Source organism: Hydra viridissima, unplaced genomic scaffold (assembly GCF_058129835.1).
Source record: "Hydra viridissima isolate aposymbiotic clone 2 unplaced genomic scaffold, HvirCarnegie_v1 scaffold_14, whole genome shotgun sequence".
NCBI lineage: Eukaryota > Metazoa > Cnidaria > Hydrozoa > Anthoathecata > Hydridae > Hydra > Hydra viridissima.
Window position 1 is genome coordinate 3,182,611 of NW_028324313.1, and position 23,439 is coordinate 3,206,049.

The following is a 23,439-nucleotide window of genomic DNA, read 5'->3' on the forward strand; positions in this document are numbered from 1 at the left end:
AATGACACCAAAGAGTTCACAGCTTTTTTGAGCATAAATAAGTTTGAAATAGTAGAAGAGTAATTACAGGAGGAAAATTACTGAAAAAATTTGGTAAATTTTACTGTTGTTGAATTTTTAATGAGCTATTAAACAGAATTTTTTTAAACGATTGCTTAAATTCTTTAAAGATAGATCCTTATTTGTTATTGCTTTTTCTATACAGGTGCAACAACTATCTCAAGTTGGAGGTGAAGATGGCAAGGATGCAACCTCAAGACTAATCGACAAAGTGTTTTTTATGCAGCTTCAATTTAAAATGCTTAAAGATGCTGTGAAAGTATCATTTCCTGGTATGAAGGAATCAAATATGGAAGAGTGTGTAATGGTTGAAGCTGAAGAATGCACCAGATCAAAAAGATCAAAAAGATGGAAGCAAAAGTTTTATTTTGATCAACTGCCTCAAATGGAGAGTTGTTAAAAAAATCAAAAAGATGGAAGCAGATAAAAAGTTTTATTTTGATCAACTGCCTCAAATGGAGAGTTGTTAATTGGTAAATATGCTTTTATTTTAAACTGAGAAACAAATGAAACAACAGCAAAATACATTTTATAAACTTCTTACCAAAAAAAAAAGAGACACTACTTTTAACTTTTAAATGACTTCCAGTTTTTATTAACTTTGTTAAAACTTTTTATTATTATTTTTATTGTTTATTTTAAACACCTTTTAATATTTATTATTATTATTATTATCATTATTATTGTTTAATACTTTTAATATATTTAAAATTCTTTGTGTTATTGTTATACAGTTAATATTTTCAATATTTTAAAAAACTTTTTTTTTCATCCGTATTACTTTATTATAATTTTTATTAACTTGATGATATTCTTAATTCCTTAGTAAATATTTGGTGATTCTTTTTATTACTTATATATGATTTTTTGTTTATTGCTTTTATTATACTTCTAAATTCTTTGTATTATTGTTGTTATTATAAATACTGAGTTGATAATAGTTACGAAACGACGTTTTAAAAGACGCTTTCTAAAGACATTTTAGACATTTTTCATAATTCAAAAAAAGAACCCGTCTTCTCACCTCACGTTTTAGACGAGTAAGGAGATGCTTACTGATAATTCTCCGAAAAAACGAAAACAGCACCAATCATCAAGAATTGTTCTTGATTGCCTTATATATTCACGCGTACGCGGTTTTACGCATAAAATAAAAACAACAGCACTTTAGGAGATTAAATTTAATAATTTTCATGCTTTCCTTTAATTACTTTTTCTGTTGTTCTTTAAGGATGTCATATGAGTGTTGTGTTTCAAACTGTATATCAACTTATTTGAGTGAAAAATTGATAAAAAAAAAAACAAAAAAAAAAACAGACTGTTTCTAAAAAACAATATACAAAAAAAGGTTACATAGATTGTCGTATCAATGTAGCAAGATGGCGGTTGGAAAATCACAAGCAAGTATTATGAGAATATAGCCAAGAAATAAGAATGTTAAGTTTTGCGAGAGCGAGAGTTAGCAGCACTAATAATCTCCTATTGGTTGATGGCTTTTTTTCAGAAATCCAACTGTTATCACATAAAAAAGCTTTTTATTGAAAAACACGGTTCTTTAGATCTCCTTTAGACCTAATTTAACAAAGTGGAGAGTAATTGAAAGAAATCTAGTGTAACAAGAGTAGCCATTACGGTGTAAAACGTCTTCGTCATAACTACCTTAGGTATGACTATCCTGCAAATGCTTTAATTAGCATGTCATTTTCGTCATTTAATTAAAGTAGGGAGGTACTGGATATGGTTTTTTCAAATTATCGTCCGGTGTAAAAGTAATTTTAATTCTAAGAGAGATATTACCCCATCACCATTCGTGGAGTAAGGACTATTACAAGAAACTGACGATTAACTTTAGAAAAGATTACCAAGTTCTTATTCTTATCTTTTAAACTTGTTTAATTTGAGTTAGTCAGGGTGTTCAATTTTCAAAAAAATACGAGTAAAAAAAGGGATTTTATCAAAATTTCATTTATTTTCTCTCCCCTGAGCATAATTTAGAGCTATAAGATCGCTTGTTGAAAACACCATTGATTTTTAGAGCGACCATATAAATCATAATCATAGGTTGTTTTTGCATACAAAGAGATCTTCCCAAACATAAAAAAATTTTTGAGTCATTCATCTTTGAACAACCAAAACTCAAAGAACTGCAACTTTGACACATCTTTTTGTGAGGGAAAGAAAAATGCTGGGGTACAACAACAGTTTAAAAATCCCAAAGTTATTGAGGCTGATTCAAATCGTTTTTTCGGGTGTAGCAAAACTGTTTTATGGCTCACTAAAAGTTAATTTTAAAACATAGATAACATACAAACATAGATGACATAGATAAATATACATGATATAACATACCCAAAAAAAAACACAATATGACATCAAACGTACACACTTTTTTTAAAAAATCAAATGAACTTTCTATAAAAAGATATAGAAACTTCTTAACAAGCAACAAAACTTTACGAATATAAGATAACTAACGAGATGTCTTACAGCTTTTCCCTGATACTTGTGGTGCTTCTCGAAGTTTCTTCTGATTACCATAAACTGCTCTTTTTCTGATTTCTCAAGCAAAACATTGAGCAAAGAGAACTCGTACTCAGTGCAAGTATCCAGTATACAAAATATTCCATCGTCTAAACATGTCTAAAGACAGAAAATTTTTTTAAGAAAAGCAAATAAAAAAAAAAGATTAAGTTGAAAAATTAAAGATTAAAAAAGAGATTACACACTGATACCTTCATTTTTGCATTCAATGTGCCACTTTGAACGTATCGAACATAATCAGCAATCAGATACGGAGAATACTAAAGTAATGAAACGATAATATCTTTTTATGTTATATATATATATATATATATATATATATATATATATATATATATATATATATATATATATATATATATATATATATATATATATGACATATCCCTTATTGTTAATATCCTTAGTACATCTATGAGGCATAGAGTCGATAAGTTTGTAAGTTCGAACTTGATTTACTTGTGACCAGGCAGTTTGAAATTCCTGATACACTTCTTCAGCATCAACCATGCAAATATACTTTATCATCATATTGTTTTCATAAATTTTCATAAAGCATTTAGATCAGGAGATTGCTTTTTTATTTTTAATTGCTTTTTTATTGGCCACGATTTTTGAGCCATTCGTCAAAAATGAACTTTTTCACTTCTTCTTTTTCAATCAACTTTTTTAAAACAACGTTTATGTTTGAAAGGAAGATAAATTTGCTTCAAAACAATTTTAAAAAATGATCAAATCAATTAAGTGGTCAAAAATCTCATATATCATTATCATTGTGGACAGTCTTTAATCTTGGTGATTCCAACGTAACAGTCTCTAGTGAGTACAATATATTCCACAATTACTAGCAAATATATCTAATAATAATTTTTTAATTAAAACTGTTTATAATTGTTTTAAAGGTTTTTGTTTCCTGGAAAATTATTTTATTTTAGAGCTCTCTTAGTTTTGGAGGACAGTGTACATGCGTATAAATTATCAAGACTCTTTCCGATTAAAGAAAGTTTTTAGATGTCGCATAAAACAGGGAGAACAATCTTTTCCAGAGCATAAATTTTCTTGATTGTAAGTAACCAGAGAGATCCCCAGGTTTTATGTTATGTCAAGGTCAAAACCCTTATTGTTAATTTATTATTACGTATATGGTTTACTAGAACTATTTTAAAAATCTGGTTTGAAAAATCACTCTTTAAATTTTAAAGGTTCTGGTATTTTCTCAGTGTACTTTGTAAAAAATAATGAAGAAAAATAATATATAATATATAATAATATCAAAAACAGTACTTAATCAAACATTTACCTTACAAATCAAAGATTTATGACTACCAATTTCACGGTAAAGTCTGAAAATATAAAAGATCTAATAAAAATCATAAATTAACTCAGGCTTCGATTTTATAAATACAAACAGACAAATAGATTATGCAAATATTATAGATTGGTGGATAAAATGCATGCAAACAGAATTCACCTAGCTATTTGTTCACAGCAACGCATCACATCCTCATCATAATGGCCATCAATATTTGTGTAACTCATCAAATTTTGAAGCATATGTAAAGAGAAAAGAGTCAAGAAAATGCTTATGAAAAAATTTTAGATGAAATAAAGGCAGGGTTTTTTTCACTTGCAATACCGATTAATAAATAGAAAAGATATCATTTGCGCAATTTAGAAATGAATGAACTGTAGAACTGATGGCAGTTTGATGATTGAAAAGCAACTGACTTGCTAACTCATACATCAAACCAAATATCTCTGTAAATCTATAAGAAAAAAGAAAAAAGAAAAAAAATTAAATCTGTAATGTGCCTAATTTAACATAATCAATTATAACATAATTTATTAACATGATTAATATAACATATGCTTGCAACTAACAATCAAATAAAGTAATAAACTTTGTTTTTGGGCTCAAAGAAGAAAGGAAAAAAATTTGAAGAAAAATGGAGAATCCAAAAGAGTTAACTATTATGGATTCTATAATCACTAAATATTACCTGTCATTACTTAACAACTTAATGACCGAATGCAAAACAGGAAATACGTGGAAAATGCAGGTGATGTATTGTGACATTAATGAATTCTAAGAAAAAAAAATTTTAAAAATGGTACCCATAAAAAACTTTTAAGTACATTGTATTTTTAATATATGCTTCACTTCTATTAACAACGCTTTTCCTTAACTCCCTGAATAAATGCCCAATCTAAATGTATATATTTACATTCCCCCCTCCCTCCTCCTACAAGTTATGCATTTAACATTTTAATATATTTATCAACTATTTGTTGATTGCAAATGTAATGGTTAGACCAATTTTAAGGCGTATTTAAAACACCTGAATTATATAGCAACAGTGAATCTTTCATTTTGCAACTTCCATGTTTGTACTTCAGTAGTGCACCAAACTTGTATAATATATTTGGCGCATATCTAATTTTGATTTTTTTGTTTTGTTAAAACTGATTGCCAAGTAACAAAAAAAAAAAATCTATATAAGCAACAGTAAATTTTAGTGCAGTTATAATAGTAAATTTTAGCATAGTTACAAAGTATTATGACAGTTCATACTTCACCATATTTATCTACAGACCAATTTTTTTGGCAGACTATACTATATTTTATGATTATAAAGAACTGGAATATATCATAATTATGATTACGGTATATTCCAATTCTTTATAATCATAAAATATTAAACCAATACAACATACAATTAAAACAACTTTAATAAAAAATTATGTAGAAATGCAAATATATAAATTTAATCTAATTATAAAAAAACCAAGTGTCATAGAATCAAAAGAAGAATGAAAAGCAGTTGCAGATGCTACTAATGGCAAAAGTGGTATAATCTGTCTAAAGCTGTGGATACAGTTAGAATGCCTAAGGGCACAATATCAAGAACTACTAACACACTAATACTTCTATCTTCCACCAGAGCAATCATTCAGATTGAAAGTCATTTTATTGGGACCTTAAAAATTTTTATTTCAAAAACACTTAGAATCACATGTGATACTTTTAAAAAAAGCAAATGTATCACAATCTAAAACTTTGGAAATTACACAGAATGTTTTTGATCAGCAAAAAAAAGTTTTTGACAGGAAAAACAAGTTTTTGACAGGAAAAACAAGTTGGCAGACCTTTAACTTCAACTTACTATTTGTAAACAAGAAAACAACACAAAGTTTAATGCAACAGTTACAAATAAAAAGAAATTAAAAACATTAACACAATATTAACTAATATAATATTAATATATTATTTATCATAATTTTTTATCATAACTTCATATTTCATGCACAGAATGCTAGAGCAGCAAAATCTCTAGCTAGTGAAGCATATAATCACACCTCAAGGCAAAAGCTTGGTAAACGCAGAGCTTTTGGTAAAAAACTAAATGTCTGAAATTAGAATTAAAACCTATTAAATTAATGAGCATAACAGAGACACAAATTTTTTTGAAAGTCAAATTAGTCAGGCAGGGTAGGTTCAAAGTAACAGACTTCATACCAATGGTTTAACAGAAACGTTACTCAATTTGTAAACTTACTGAAAAAAAAATGTTAGAGCTATATAGGAAATACTGAGTCATACTGAGAACACTCAGTATAACAGTCATTAAGAACATTCAATTAAACTTAAATTTGATGTGATTTATTTTGTTCATTTGACATGCTTTTGACAACAGATTTGATCAAATAAACTTTTAAAATAGTGAAAGCCTATAAATTTTTACAAATAAACTTTTAAAAAGTGAAAAAAATTGCTTTGATGTAAAAACACTTGAATAAATTTTTAGTATCCAATTGAATTTATTTTAAGTATTTAGAGTTTAGTAACTTTGGTGAATAAATTTTTTGTTTTGAACTTCAATTATATTATTTTGAACTGTTCTTCAACTACATTACTTTGGTTCAGAAAGTAAAAATAAAGTATTGTTTTTTAGTTTGCAGAGTCCAACAGAAACTTTGACTTCTGCCTAACTTTGGCAGAAGCCAAAGTTATGATCTTGTGTTCTCTGTGATCATGAATAAATCATCTTTCAAAATTTCTTTTGTAATATGAATGAACTGACCTGAAAAACAACTTAAAAATCTTATACTCAATCACAAAACTTGAAGACAAACCTTTGTTATATTAACAATAGCAATGAGCTGCTTTAGTGATGAGACCACTTGTTCAGATCTTTTGGCATGAGAAAGTAAATGAACACTTGCCATAATAACCTGCAGAGAATATGTTAGAAAATTACCTTTACAGCTCTATGATGCATAAAAATTATTTTTAACTTAAAAGAAACCTCACTTATGCAAACACGTACATATATTTATCATAATTTTTCCAGAATTTTTTTTTTAACTTTTATCTTCCATTTTCTTTTTTAACAACAAACTTTTTTATTCAAAATTGATTAGAATTATGGTTTTCAAATTACAAATCAAATATTTGCATTTGTCTTACCTTGGGCATAACATTCCAAAGCACAACTTTATGGGCTTTTTTCCATTTTGAATTCAAAATTATGACCCATATTAAAACCACATCCCAATCATCATTTTGTAAGGATTTCACCTGTTTAAAGTTGTTACACAATGACAACAATTAAATTATTCTTTAAGAATGCATACATAGTAGAACTTTTGTTATCTTTAACTTAACAATTTAACTTCTAATATATTTAAAGATTACATACTCACAAGGGCATCACTTAGCATAGTTAACAAAGCTAACATCTTTTGCTCATTTGCCATGAGGACAATAGATGCAACTAAACTATTTCTTTTTTCAATATACAACTTGATGGAATCGCCATTAAGTATTGGATCTTCAAATTTAGAACAAAGCAAATTAGAAACAAGAAGACTTTCATCTGATTGAATTGTTGAGCGTAGTCGAAGTGTGAACTCAAGAGGAGACAAATATAATAGCTGAAGTAATTCAAGTTGCTAAAATGGATAGACAATACTTTTATTAGCTGCATCTTAAGATTATAGGCAAACAAAACTTCTCACATACACTCTAAAACATTTTCAAAGGGTTTTATTAAATAGATTCATGATTTTACTAAAAACTTAAGTTATTAAAATTAACAACATTAAAGTTTAAATTACAAATGTAAGTGAAATAAACTGACAAGTTTTAATTTATGTCAACCAACCTGAATTTGCAGCTCAATCTCATTTAACTCCAACTTTTTGTTCAGTTTACATGAATTACGAAAAAAAAGATCAACAAGATCATCTTCTAAATCTTTTAAAAGACTTTTTTCTCCTCTAAAAAATAATAAAAAAAGAAATTTACCTATAAAATTGCAATATGGTCTAAACAATCAATATCAAAACAATATATTTTAAAAAAATAATGAGTGAGATTTCAATGGTAAACCAAAAAAAAAGTACAACTATTTAAATGAAAATTTTGAAAATGAAAAATTGATCTTATTAGTCCTAGATGAGATGATGATGTGAAAGTTTATCTTCCCCAGATGTAAGTACCTGCTCATTGTAAGCCATCAACAAAGAAAAAAAAAACTTCATTAAATGTAAAAGTGCAAAAGCATAAGTAGAAACTTATTTGTTGCATCCGAAAAAATAACATTCACCTTTTTTGTTGAGCAATCTGGATACATTTACAGAGTGAAACAAACAAAGAACTCGATTTGTACTCAAAACCAGTTTTATTAATGTACTCTACAACATGTTTTCCAACTTCTGTCAATAAAAGGTAAGTAGCATGTTCACTTCGTGATGTTATCAATGGATCAGCAAGTAACTAAAACAAATGTTACATATAATGAAAAATTTAAAAAAAAATTAAATTTCAAAATATTTATAATTATCAATGTGTATTTCCTTTTGGGGTTAAAAAAATAAAGCCAGTTAGCTGGCAATTTTATCCAAGAAATTTTGGGTAATTAATCATTTCTACTCAATACTGCAGCAAAAAAACTGAGATAATAAATAAGCATCAACAAGATCACCAAATCTGTTTCTTTTTTCTTATGAAAAACAATTCGATTGGTAAAAAAAGTTTTTGACCCCACTATTGTTGGTTTTTATTGTTCTTAGAACCAAGTTGTTCATATCTGAGTAGCTTTAAATTTTTTCAGACTTTAAAACTCTGAAAGAGATTTTCTTTTTTCACATTTTTCACATTGTTTCTTTAACTTCAAAATCAGCTCTTCACCTTTTTTTTGAGCCTTTTCAAAAAAATAGGTGGATGATAATTTTCTTATTTTTAATTCATTGGTTTTTCCTTCCCAAAGGACTAGATATTTTGAGGTTAAAGTTACTATTGCAGTAATCTTTGTTGCTAAGTGTGATTGTCCAAATCCTACTTGAATTTAGACAATCATGACCTAGCAAAGTTCTGAATTATGCAACAACAGATTATGACTAAAGTGGATTTATCAAAACTGATAGAAAAACAACATTCTTCTTGAATCTTTGAAATCAATAAAGCTCAAAATTTTAACAAATACTTTGATGAACTGATCTTTGACATTTTGTGGATTTTATGACAATATGTAACCATTTGACTTAAATACTCTTTTAAGCAAAACAATTAGCAACTTGTCTGAAGTTTAGGGCATTAATAAAGCAATTAATTTGCTTATTGCATCAATACAAGGGACTTTTCATTAAATTGCTATTATGTGGTTTTTTCTTTTGCGAAATTTTACTTAAGCTACGTTGTTTTTTTTAGCTATGTTTTGTGAATTATTAACATTTTAGAACTAAAACCTGAACAAAGTTTGTGTAAATATAAAAATACAAAGGAAAAATTTAATTAAATTGCAATCACTTCTATTTTATTGCAAATTTAATTCTTTAAATGTATTATTAAAAAATAGTTTACTTAGGAATAGTTAAAAATGAAAAAAAAAGCTTGTAACAAAGACTCCTTTAGAAAACAAGTGTATGCCTTTTTGGATTTGCATCTGGATGACAAAAACTTTATTTTAAATCATTTTCAAATGGAGAACATACCAAAATCTGCTATTTATAATATACTTAAAAGAAAGGGGAACAATATAGGACCAGAAAGAAAAGTCGGAAGTGGTCACAAAGCAAAAAAGATGCCTGTAAAAGAGATAAAGCGCCTTAAAAAATTGATTGATCAAAAGGATGGTATTTCACAGTGTGGTCTTGCAAAATGATTTCATGTATCACAACCTTACATATGCAAAATTATTCACTGAAAGACTAGCATTCGTTGTCGTAAAAAAACAAAAACACCAAAAAGAACACTGGCTCAAAAAGCAGCTGTTTGTTTAAAGTGCCGCAGGTTGGTTTTGATTTTTCAAAAAAAATTATTATTATTGACGATGAATTGTATTTTTATTTGAGCAACACTAATATTTCTGGAAATGCTGGATTTTACTCTTCTGACATAAATGCAGCATCAAATGATGTAAGGTAAAAAAGAAAAGACAAATTTGAGCCTAAACTACTTGTTTGGATAGCATTATCTACAAAGGGAATCTCTCAGCAGTATATTGCTCCATCAGGCCAAGCAGTCAATGAAGATGTGTATATTTCAAAATGTCTTGTTAGATTGGAGAATTTCATTGAAAAACATTATAAAAATGACAATATTGTTTTTTGGCCTGATCTAGCTTCGTCGCATTAATCACGTAAAGTACAAACTTATCTTAAAGCAAAAAATATTGAATTTGTACCAAAAGAGCATAATCCTGCTAATGTGCCAGAATTACGTCCAATTGAAGATTTTTAGAATAGAGTTTTCAATTAAAAGAATCGACATAGAACTGCCGCCACATTTACAAGAGTAGACACTGTTTGTCGTCATGGCATGAAAAACTTATAAATCTATTTATTTTTATTTTTAAGATGTTTTTTGTTATTATATTTTTTAAATTGTTAAAAAAGATGACTCCATTAAAAAGTTATACTGTTTCTAATTTTGTCCAGATTTTTAGCTATCACATGTTAGAAGAGTGTTTGCATACATTATCATACATTATCTGCATACTAGAAGAGTGTTATAACTTTAACTGCAAAGTTATTGACCAAGATGGAAGCAATAGAACCTAATAAAATGAGATAAATTTTAATTATCTTTTGATTTAATTTTAGTCAAAATTCCAACAAGAAAATTTAAGAAATTTAAAGGAGTTTTACAGGAATTTTTCCTTAAAGAAACATTTTTCATTTAAGAAATTTACAGGAGTTTTGGAAAACTTAAAAATGTCTAATTACCCAAAATCAAATGATAACAGGTAAGGAAAAAAAATATAAGCTTATATTATCCGGGTAAGAAACACTACTGAAAACATTTTGTTTTGATTTAATGAATTAAAAACTAAAGTTACCATAATTGATATACAGGGTGACCGGAAAGTTCTGTCAGTACTTCACAACCAATTTATTTTTAATTTTTCCTATGATAAATGAGTGGCCTCCATCCTCTCCCAACCTGAATCCACTTGATTTTTGCGTGTGGGGTATTTTGGAGTCCAAGGTCAATGCTAAACAACATCACAACTTGGCCTCCATGAAACGAATGATGATCTGCGAATGGTAAAAATTTCCTATGGAGACAATTTGTGTCACCATACAATCATGCCGTCATGGATTATGATTGACAGTGGACTGTAAAGGAGACCAATTTGAATAATTCTTGGTATACTTACACTACATATGTTACTTTATCTGTTACTGTAATTTCAGTAGTTTATGTATATTACATTAAAAATAAATTGATTGTGAAGTACTTACAGAACTTTCCGGTCACCCTGTTATATACTTAGATTAATACATTTTTCTTAAATATACTCACTGAAGCCATTAGTTGAAAAAGGCTATCCACAATACCAAGTGCTTTAGGATTGAGAGCATCTACATGGGAGCATATCTGATAATAAATAATACAATAAGTAATAGATGCTAAATAATATTAAAAAAGAATTACACATAACATTTTGATAAATTATAAATTAATTGTTTTTCTTCAAAAAAAAAAAAAAAAAATTTTTAGTGCATAAAACTTCAAGATTTTCAAATTAAATAATTACAGCACTAATTGCTTTGTTTATAAATATTTTTTTTAAGGAGTACTTGTCCCATAATCCCATTCAATATTTATTAGTGACATTTGTTTAAAAGATTAGGTTTTCTTATTTTTAACTAAAATTTCCATTTTCAGTAAATATCTGAAAATGTTACTGAACTAAAAGCGACAGGTTAGTTACAAATTCCTCCAGTTATGACTTTATTTTAAGATTTTTATGATATCAAATATTAATTTGCTGTCTCTCTCTCCATTTGGTTTCTTTATTTTTCTCAATCAAAATTAGCTTTGTTCTTTCCTCCCTGAAAAATAAAAAAACCTGAGTTTTTTCTTTCGTTAATAGGCTCTAACAAAAAAAAAAAATTTCAGTTCAACTTCAGTTCAATTCAAATTCAACTAGAATTGTGTGCTGTATTTAAAAAAAAACTTTATTCCCATGTTTATTATCTGTTTATGCAAGTTTTTAAAAACTAGATTCAACATTTAACTACATTTTAATTGCAAAACACATATTTAATACTTTTACAACAAATTTTATCTTTCATCCAGTGATCAAAGTTAAGATTAAACTTTATTTTGAATAAATTTCATTTTCAGTCAACTCTCTTTGTCTCTATTGCAATAAAACAATTTTCAAAGATATAGAGTTAAATGACAAAGTTTACACTCAGTACCTATTTTGAACTCTTATGAAATAAAACAACACCTGAAAACTTGTTTCAGCAAATTGTGAGGACATTTGTAGGTTTTAAGGAAAGTTTTGAATCATTAAAGCATTCAACTTCATATGAAATTGAATATTAATTAAACAGTAAGAGCAACAAGTAAGCTCTTTCATAATATCTTTAAACCATTAATATTCCGAACTGCATTCCATTTTTTTCTTCTATTTGTCTTTAAACCTCAACTTTGTCAAAAAATTCTTTCACAGATTGAAGATCCTAAATTCTCATCTTAGTGAAACATTTGCAAGAGAACTAAGTTACTGAAATTTTTTTTAAAAAAAAGCTTTTGTGGTAGGAGATTGCCTGGTAAGTCTATCCAAACATATTGAGACACAATTAGCTTAAAAAATCATTTATTTTTTGGGCAATTAACGATAAAAACTTTAAAACAAAAAAATTAAGACATGACGGTGACAAAAAAAAAATTTATTGTAATTGATCAAAGATTAATTTTGGGGTAATTAATTCCCTATTCACTTTCATGTTCTTCAACCAATATTTATAAATAGAAAAGAATGATTTTGCTCAATATGATTGTCTTGTTTTTGCAGGTTCTTGCAATTATTCCATAATGAATTTGCCATTTTATAATTTTGCCATTTTGAAAAGGATTTTTATGATAATATAATGAGCCGTTGCTAGGTAATAATCTTAAAACTGGAAACAAAAAAAATAAAAAATAAAATGAGCACAAATTTTTTTTTCTCATTATAAAGAAACCTGAAAAAGTTACTCACACTTCTGACAAGGTCTGCATTTAAAGTTGCATCTTTCATAGAATATTTTATAATGGCAGAGAACAATGTTTTAAAAAAAGCTCCTTCATTCACCCAAATGTTATTCTAGATAAAAACAACTATTTTTTTACTCATATTATTAGATTGCAATAATTTTAAAATAAAGCTTAAAGCATAAGCTAAGAAGCCAATTTACAAAATATTTTTATAGCTAATACAAACCCTCTCAAATACTACAAAAAATTTTTGTTTCAATAATAAACATGTTACCTCTGCATCTGATATTGACATAGCAAAATTAAAACCACACTTTAAGATTTCATGAAATATAACTGAACTTTTATTGTAGGATTGTGAAAGTATACTTTCAGCAATTATTTGCAAGCAATCCAGACATGCTTTGTTTATCTAAAATAGGATTTAAAAATTTACCAAATTAACTTTGTTTTGTTTGATATTTTCTTTAAAATATTGAAAAATATTTCAAAACTATTTTAAGTAATGTCAATTTTCAACAAAAATAAAAAATATCTTCTTTTTTTAACTTTAAAAAATTTTTGAAAAAAAAATCTTAACTTTGTGCATCACTCAAAATGAGTGATGCACAAAGTTAAGAAACTATTAGTTAATATATATAAACATCTAAAATATTGGAATATTTTAAGTTTTAGAAATTGATTGAATTTTAGAGATTGAGATATGGTTTTGGTTAAATACTTAATATTTATTAGAAATTTATTTAATACTAAATATTTTTTAAATACTTAACATTTTATTTATATGATAAATAAAATGTACTGCAAATCATTTTAGTATTACACTTTAAAAAAAAAAAAAAGATAAATCAATAAATTGCAAAAACATAAATTGATTTATCTCACCTGAGGAGTGGTTTCAAATTGCTTAAGAACATGCAAGATCATACATGACAATGTATACAAATTTGGTTCTGTAAAATAAACCAATGGCAAAGAGATTACCCCCTAAATAAGTACAAACACATGAAGACTTTAAATTTCATTTTGTAACAAGAAATAACTAGTAATGTTTAGGTTACATCTCTCTTTTTTATCTTAATTTTACAACAAAAAAAAAATTATTCAGAAATAAACTAAAAAAAGAAAGAAAAGAAAGTTAATGTTTCAATGTGAATTTAAAACAATTCTTGTTAAAGAAAGAAAAATTGAAAAAAAATTTTTGGTTAAGACCATTTACCTGAAGTAATGTCAATATGTCATTCATATGATCAACTTTTTCAGATAATTTTGTCTGCTTTAAACTTTCTTCATTAACAAACTTGAAAGGTATAATTTCATTAAATGTTGTCATTATTGAATTAACTAAAGAGCTTTGAAATTCAATACTGTTATAGCATTCTAGCATGTATAGAGATGTACCTTCATCACTCTTATCATGTCTAAAATGGTTTCAAACAGGTGTTATGTTTTATTTTTAATAAAAATGGTTGTAATAATAACAATTAAAACCATAATGACTAAAATATGTATATATATATATATATACATACTTAAAATCATTATGGTTTTAATTGTTATTATTACAACCATTATGGTAATATATATATATATATACACACATATATATATAGATATATATATATATATATAAAACTTTTTTTGTCAACCGCTATTATAGTAAGCAATACAAATTTGAGAAACCTTAATAGTTGTTAATAACTATTAGCACCACTCAGATCTTAATAACTATAAAGAACTATTAGCATCACTTAAATCATAATTGTTAAAAAGTATTAGTGTAATTCATAATAATGATAATAAAGCTGAAAGTTAATGCTTAGAAATGTGTTAGAGCAAAAACCTAGGGGTATTGGTATTGCAACAACTTTATCTAGTATTTAGCATTCTGTAAGTAAAATTACCTGTAATGAATTTTCCATGCAATATTTGTATACTTGTTAATGATTGGTGTATTGGTGAAAACAAAAAAATTGTCTTCTATTAATTGGAACAGGTAATACCAGAGACTTTCTTCAGTCATCTTGAGAATCTAAAGCAAATAAATTCTTTACACTGGATGACCTTTTTTTAATTATTTGATTCTTTACACTAATTATAACACTGATTATTACACTAATTACACATTCTTTACACTTTTAATTGCAATGTGTTAGGCAGGAAAAAAAGATTGATCGTCTTTGTTCTTACAAGCACTTACATTAAATTTTGAAAAGCCTCCAAAAAGATTTGAAAAATTGAACTGCTTGTCTGATAGGTATGAATTAAACAAACTTTCCAAATTGATTGGATTACATGTACCATCGCCAGTGTCTGACATTAATATAGATAGGCAGGCCTATAATGTGAGAAAGGAAGTCTTGTTAATATATATATATATATATATATATATATATATATATATATATATATATATATATATATATATATATATATATATATACATACATACATATATATGTATGTATATACATATATATACTAGAAAGAAGATTTATACTCACTAAAGTTTCTTTTAAACTCACTTATTTTCCGTTAAACCTTTTGCATTGAAAACTAAAATTCTCAGAGTATCTGCCATAAAAAGTTATTTGCCTAATTTGTAAGTGCTCTTATTTTTGAATGATTTTTATTGTGTTTTAGAATCTAAGCATCTTATGGTAATAATACACATAACAGATGTAACCCTATTTTGTTAAAAGACAAGAACAGCATTTTCAAATATGCAATAAGGAAAGAAAGAGCCATTAAAATATTTACTCTAGAAATAATAACTAATCATTTTTGTACAGAGAAAACAGTGTTTAATAATGTTAAAAGAACTGTGCAAACTAAGAAAAAAGATTTATATGTTTTGATTTATATTTTGATTGAGTGTGATTTACTCAGAGGTGTTCAAGAAGATTTTTTTTAAAACTAATCATTAGAATATTCAAATTTTTGCAAATTTTTAAGCTTAGAAATTACTCTTATAACAACAGAATACAAGGGGGTTTAAATACTGATGTTGTTTAAGCTGAAAAACAGAAAAATGCTGATTAAAATTCTATTAAGATTTTTGGCAGTGTTAACTGTCAAAATTAAATCAAAAGAATTGCAAAATTTCATTTAAAAACACTTCAATCTTCAAGATAAAGTAAATTTTTCAAAAAAAACCATCCTCAAACTCCTACACAGTTGCACAATTTTGAACACCCAAGTTTGCAAGGTGGGTGCAAAAGATAGCTTATACTTAAGATAAGAATTGCTATGCTTTTAATAGCCAACCATAAGTAACTAGAGTACCATGAAAGTGGAACTGCCAGCAGTTCACCTGGGATTTGGAACTATATTGCTTTTTCTCTTTCATTTTCCACCTATTATAAGATTTACTGTCTTACAGACATCTTGTTTTAGATTTCTGCAATTATTAGATATCATCGATGTAAACTTTAATGAACTGCAACTATTACAGTATATCACCCCATTTTCAGTAAAGTGTATGATTTAAACAAATAGGAAAGTAAAAATGAACAAAAAAAAATTAAACAGAGTTCATAAAAGTAGACATTTTTGCATCTATTGAAACAACATCCTATGAAACAACTGCCCATAGACAGCTTCTTACTAACAGAAAAGTATTTTATCAATAAATGATATTGTTAGAGATATCAGTAAAAATGAACTTTTTTTTGAGATTTTTATTGCAGATTGTGCGTTTATCTTACTTTTCTTTGATTTCCTAACATGGAATACACCCTAGTCCTACATTTTAACTAACCTTTAAGTATTTTTGCACAGCAGTATCATTATTCTTTATGTCATCAATTAGCCTCATTTCCATTTTCATATCACAAAGGGAGTATTGTTGCAAAAGAAACTGAACACTTAAGACACTATAATTAACCAATAGTGAAGTGTTTAAGATCCTCATCTGGATAAAAAAAAAATATAAAAAATTATGCTATATATAAATATTATTAAAAATGTTAAACAATTAAATTAAATAAAACAATTAAAGAGAAAAGTTTTAAACTTCTAACAATATATATAACAATATATATAACAATATTTTTAAACCTTGGATTCTTTCTTTTTGATAGGCAAGGTGTGTATTCTGTTGGCTTCAGTGCTAAGAGTATCTAGCATGTCTATGAAAGTTTGCAATGCAGGCTTCATGTAACCATTTATTGGTATAACAGAAGCATTAGTAAGAACCAGATAGCATAATAAAAATGCTTCATTTTCCAATATAAAGCAATCTAAATATAGTTAGCGATAACAATAAATTATAATTTTGAAAGCTACAAAATTAAATTAGTATTTTTAACAAGAATTTATTGAATTTGTGAAAATTTGCATTCAAAAATGAATAGCTGACTGGACCTCTGAATAACATATTTCTTGTTATTTCTTGTTAATAGCTATTTCCTTGCTTTTTGTTTCTACTTCTTGTTCTATGTTGTTTTGCTATATGTTGCTATATTAACAACAACATATAGAACAGCAACATATATATCAATTCACATTTACATTAATGAAAGTTTCCTTTCATTTTTGCCATTTTTACCTGCTTCAGATGTTTCTTTTGATACCTGTTTAAGTTTTGTTAGAAATATTTCTGAAAGAGCACATGCTTGCAATACTTCTAATTCTGATATTGTGGCTGAGTACCTAAAGATATGTAAATTTCAAAAATAAAAAAGATAAATTGAAAGATTAACATATCAACGTTTTTCAGCCATAAAACAAATTCATTTAAAGAAAAACTCTAAAATGTTTAAAACTTAAAGGATGTAAAAAGAAAAAGAAAGAAATTAAAAACTCAGATATCAGCAGTTTCAAGTTTTAATAAACCTTAGGGTTACATACAACATAATCACCTACTTAATAACTAATACTTTTATAAAGGAAGTTTTTAAAATGTGCTATTAATAACATCAACACTGTATCTAAAAATAATGGGTTTCTCGTTTTTTTAAATGGGGAACTGCATCAAATCAGAGCAAGAACATTGGGCTACATTTCTTAATTTTCATGATTTAATCATGCAAATCAAAGCCTATGAAAATAAAAATTCATTTCGCTTTCTAAAAAAAAAAATAATTTCAAAAAAAATAATTTCACTATATGTTTTAAAAGAAGTCTTTTTATTTTTAAAAATAAATATTTTTTTATTTTTAAAAATAAATATTTATTTTTTAAAACAGATATATATTTTTTAAAAATTTTTTTATTTTTGATTTTAATTAAAAAGCATTAAAAAAAATTTTTTTTTTTTTTTTCCTTACTTCTCAATAAAAGAATCCTGAAGCATGATGCCATTCTCAAATTCTGAACCAATATTAAATGTCATCATGAGTTTGTCAAGCTAAATAAAGATCATTTTTATTAAGTTCAAAAATTCATGAAAAAATACTTAAGTTGATTTGTAATTATTTACAGGAAATTTATTTATTATAATAAATGAAAACTTTGAATGAAAAAAAAAACAAACATGGATGCCAAACATATTTTACATATTTTACAAATGTAAAATAGTTGCAGTTACAAATAGTTACAAATGTAAAACAGTTGCAACTCAAATTTTAAATTTTTTTCTTAAAATCAGTAAATTAATAGGAGTTATCATTAAATGTATCAGTAAATTAATAGGAGTTATCATTAAATGTATCAGTAAATTAATAGGAGTTATCATTAAATGTATCAGTAAATTAATAGGAGTTATCATTAAATGTATCAGTAAATTAATAGGAGTTATCATTAAATGTATCAGTAAATTAACAGGAGTTATCATTAAATGAAGCTATCATAAAAAAAGTTTATAATAAATATTTATGATAACACAATTTAAGTAAAAACAAAATAACCTGATGCAACTTATGATAAACTGTGAGCAAATCACAAAGCAAAATATCTGCTTCTTTTGTAACAGAAATGGATTTCTAGAAATGAGCAAATAATATCTATTACTTAAAAAAATAAAAGCAACATATTGTTCAAGATAAATACATATTTTGCAATTCATAGACATTAGATGATACATCTGGCTTGTCATAGCATTCTATTTCTGAAATTTTATACTCATTTGATTCTGCATTTTAAATCTGAAGTGCGGGTCCAATTTAATTTAATACTTTCACATCTCTTTTTTTTAACTTTTAATTTTACATCACACAGCTAACAAAGTAATCTTTTCATTAAAAGTTGTATATAAATTTGTAATTGCTAAAATGAAATTTGGGTGCAGCTTAATGTTTTTCACTGTTACTTCAAATGATATTTTTACAGGAAATTTTGTGTACTTTAGCATAGCTCCTTTTTTTTGTTAATAATGCTTTTATAATATCCAGCAAAGCTTTACTTTTTATCAAAGCTATATTTTCTTTTTATATTTGCTTATAATTCTTTAAAAATATTCTGGACTGGAATTTCAGATAAAGATCTTTGCCTTTGATCACATGAACTATGATAATTATTGCAAACTTATTATATTAGCATATATCAACATATGGCATAAATTATAACAAACCTGTTAATTTATTGCTGGTCAAAAAAGAGGAGAGAATTTGTGCAGAAAATTTAAAGTTAATGTTCAAATATATTACAGCACAGATGTCATCTTTGTTAAGTAGATTTTCATCCTGACTCATAGTATAGTCTATAAGTTTCTGATACATTTCTACATAAATCCAATCATATTCCTTAGTTTCTACCTGTATATTTATACAAACTTCTGGAGACACACTCATAAAAATTATGAACTAATACTTAGTTTCAGAATATTGAAGAAACCTTCACTAAATATTAATGAATATAAATATTCAAGTAGTGTGAATTGCGTCAAAAATCAAACAAATGTATATTCTTAATTTTTTTATTCTGATTTCATTCTCTTTTTCTTTCTTAAAATGATTCTTAATAGCATAAATCAAGACTTCAGATTTGTAAAAGCCTTGAAAAGTTCTAATAAATATGGGCAATTAAAGTGCAAAACACATTAAAATGTTTTTTGAACTTCCATTGCCCATCTTTAAGTTCCATCTGGGACACACTTATTTACAAGTAATGGTAAATTATGTTTTTCAAAGAACAAGATCAATTAACAAAGTTGTTGTTGCAGGCAGTCCTAACATATAACTTGCATTCAACATAAATTGATTTTTTGGTAAGTTATAAGAATATACAGACAAATTAACAGAAGGTTTATTAGTCTTAAGTATTGATAAGCACAAAATTAAGCACTCTGATTAAAAACTCTTATACCCACCAAATTTTAACACTAAAATCACCTAACCCTTCTTTCTAAAATAAAAAAACACTTTGAAATAAAAAAAAATTTTCATAAAGTTGTTAAAGATATTTTACCTTCTCTAAGCAAATCACCCATATCTGTCCAAGAAAACCTTCTACCACCAAATGGTTTATTTTTAAAAACAATGATATTGTATGAAGAATTGATATTTGATCGTCATCTTTGCTTAATTTTTATTGAAAAAAATTTTTATAATAAATAATAAATTAATCAAAAAAATAAACAAGTAAAAAAAATTAAAATACGAAAACTGAAATTACTATTTAACTCATTACACATTTACTTTTACGTTATTTGTAAATATTGTTTTACATCATTTGTATATATGTATTTATACATTTATTAATTCTCTATTTAAAAAATCCTCATTTTTTGAAATTATTTGCTGTAAGTACATATATAAATGTACCAAATAAATTAAATATTTACTTATATTTGCAAGTTAAATGTATATAAATTTATCTATTATAAATAAAAAAAAAGTTTCAACTGAACTACATGTTAAATATTTTTACTATTAAATATTCTAAATACAGATTTTAAAGTTCTAAGTGCAGATTTTATCAAAATTTATTTTTTAATTAAAAAGTTTTAAATAAGAAAATTCTGAGTTAAAAATTTCTGAATTATTTGTTTACTTGCTAACATTCTTTGCATAAAAACAAAATTATTATGCAATGTTTTACAGGTACTAAATGTTCTCTGCAAACAACAAATAGATTTTTAAAGGTTTAAAACAAATAGATTTTTAAAGATTTGAATTTATTGAGAATTATGTTACAAAAAGCTATAAATTAAATGAACGTTTAAATTTTTTTTTTAAAAACTTTAAAGATTCTTTTTCTAAAAATATCTTTATTTTAATTATATCTTATATTATATATTATAACTAATAATCTTTATTTAATTATAGGATAAAAATATGTCGATAAAAAATAAAAATTTAATTACAAGATAAAAATGATGTCATAATTTAATTACAAGTGACAAGAACATGCTGCAGCTTTAGCTAATAAAAAAAGATAATAAAATGATTATTGTAAAGAAAAAGTAAAGATAAAAAGACATGGTGATGAGTGTAGAGAAAAAGAGACATGGTAAAGAAATACGGTAAAGAGAAGAGTGATAAAGAAACAGTAAAGAGATAGTGGAGATAAAGTGAAAAGTTGTCAACATGAACAAATAAAATAAAATTTGTCAATGGTCCTAAAAAGGAATCAATAATGATTCCAAAAAGGAATCAATAAAAGGAATATATCATATTTGGCCATATAAAAGCACTTTTTCAAACTGCAAAGTTTTAGCAATCTAAAGAAGATCTGCAACAAAGGCCATAAGACATGTAACATTCATAATGAAAGAGGCAAGCAGACTAAAATATAAAACATAACAGTTAAAAGCCCTTTAAATTCTCTTCTAGTTAAAAAGTTATTATTTTAATTGATGTAATATAATTTAATTTATTTGAATATATTTTAACATATTTTAATATATTTTAATATATTTTAATTGGGTATGAACATAAAATAAAATTGCCTACACAAAGATAAGTAGTGGATACAACACTGCAATTCAAGTTGTCAATTAAGCTTGTTAATGTTAGCTATTTCTGAATTTAGGGTAACTACAATCTTCCCAGGATCAGAAAGATTGCACTTGTAATTTTGAGCATATCTCCTAAATTTGTTGTAAACTTACCTCTCTTCTAAACTTAGTAATAATGATGATGATGATGATGATGATGATGATGATGATGATGATGATGATGATCATCATCATCATCATCATCATCATCATCATCATCATCATCATCATCATCATCATCATCATCATCATCATCATCATCATCATCATCATCATCATCATCATCATCATCATCATCATCATCATCATCATCATCATCATCATCATCACCATCATCATCATCATCATTTTGTTTTTTAAAACTTGTTTTTTAAAACAAATGTTTTAAATGAATAAATCTTAAATATTTTGCAAAATCAGAGAAGCTGGAAAAAGGTATAAATTGTTTACAAACTGAACAATTACATTTAACTGTACCTATTAAGGTAACACCCAATTGCTGAGTATAGCATATCTACCATCCAATTGAAAAATTGACTTCCTTTAGATGTATCTTCTGCACGCTGAAAAAATAACACATTAAACAGCAACATCCTAAAAAAAACAACACCCTGAAAAAAAAAACTGAAACTGAAATAAGTTCAATAAGAAATAAAAATTTTAAAAAACTTAAAACTTAATTAAAAATTTCAAAAAAGTTAAAGAAATTAAAACAAATCGATTCAGAGCAACTGAGCATAATTAGCATAATTATCATAATTATTTTTTTAATTCAATGAAAAATTTCAGAAATGTAATAAAATGTAAAAATGTCAATTGAAAATTTATTTGGAAATCTCTTTACCTGGTAGACATCATAATCTGCAACCACCTTCAATAATTCCTCTAAACACTTTAACGAAAGTGATCTATTTTCATTAAGCATATTATTCTTTAACTGACAAAGGGAGTTAAAATGTCTAAGAAGTTCAAATGTTTCATGGCATGCTAAATTTGCAGTAGAAGAAGGTTTTCTACAATAATAAAAAAAACAACTTACAAATACATTTCATAATTTTAAATAATTTTTTATGAAAAAGATCATACCTAAAATATCTATGCCTAACTTTAAATATCCTACCTAACTGTAACAATCAGCATTTTATACAAAGTAGGAACCATTTTCAGAAGGAAACATTGCAGCTAAAATAAATTTGTAAGTAACCATGGTAACAAATAAAAAAAAGACATTTAAAGTTTATCAAGAGTACTATAAAATACGAACTAAAGATATTAAGCTTTAATTTTTTTCAAAAAAATTCTCAATAAATCTTGCATTAGAGTGATTATGCTTTGTGCTTTTGTGCATCTCTTTTGCATTTATTTAACAAGATTGCTGCAAATTTTGGTTGGATCTCTTCCACAAATGGTATCTAGTTATTGTTTTAGGTTACTTATGGAACTTATTTGGACTTGGATTAAT

General features: G+C 26.0%; 1 protein-coding gene across 4 annotated transcripts in view; it reads right to left on the minus strand.

Moving 5' to 3' along the window:
- Positions 1–2,009: 2,009 nt before the first annotated feature.
- Positions 2,010–23,439, minus strand: part of LOC145192969 (uncharacterized) — a 28,359-nt gene continuing 6,929 nt past the window's right edge. The window contains exons 8-35 of one of the 4 annotated variants that reach the window (XM_090071384.1): positions 23,098–23,159; positions 22,822–22,990; positions 22,455–22,540; positions 20,447–20,558; positions 18,949–19,023; positions 18,370–18,449; positions 17,649–17,752; positions 17,159–17,340; positions 16,860–17,012; positions 15,300–15,437; positions 15,004–15,131; positions 14,319–14,520; positions 13,985–14,086; positions 13,374–13,511; positions 13,104–13,208; positions 11,411–11,485; positions 8,211–8,380; positions 7,767–7,881; positions 7,306–7,554; positions 7,070–7,180; positions 6,736–6,834; positions 4,602–4,687; positions 4,261–4,367; positions 4,073–4,157; positions 3,902–3,944; positions 2,793–2,861; positions 2,548–2,700; positions 2,010–2,335 (exon numbers count right to left, since the gene is read on the minus strand). In XM_090071384.1, coding sequence (XP_089927510.1) covers positions 2,333–2,335; positions 2,548–2,700; positions 2,793–2,861; positions 3,902–3,944; positions 4,073–4,157; positions 4,261–4,367; positions 4,602–4,687; positions 6,736–6,834; positions 7,070–7,180; positions 7,306–7,554; positions 7,767–7,881; positions 8,211–8,380; positions 11,411–11,485; positions 13,104–13,208; positions 13,374–13,511; positions 13,985–14,086; positions 14,319–14,520; positions 15,004–15,131; positions 15,300–15,437; positions 16,860–17,012; positions 17,159–17,340; positions 17,649–17,752; positions 18,370–18,449; positions 18,949–19,023; positions 20,447–20,558; positions 22,455–22,540; positions 22,822–22,990; positions 23,098–23,159 — 3,201 coding nt within the window. In that variant the 3' untranslated portion in view covers positions 2,010–2,332. Of the gene's footprint in view, positions 2,336–2,547; positions 2,701–2,792; positions 2,862–3,901; positions 3,945–4,068; positions 4,158–4,256; positions 4,368–4,601; positions 4,688–6,735; positions 6,835–7,069; positions 7,181–7,305; positions 7,555–7,766; positions 7,882–8,210; positions 8,381–11,410; positions 11,486–13,103; positions 13,209–13,373; positions 13,512–13,984; positions 14,087–14,318; positions 14,521–15,003; positions 15,132–15,299; positions 15,438–16,859; positions 17,013–17,158; positions 17,341–17,648; positions 17,753–18,369; positions 18,450–18,948; positions 19,024–20,446; positions 20,559–22,454; positions 22,572–22,821; positions 22,991–23,097; positions 23,160–23,439 lie in introns of those variants that run through there. The other 3 variants (XM_090071385.1, XM_090071387.1, XM_090071386.1) reach the window with 3 other exon arrangements.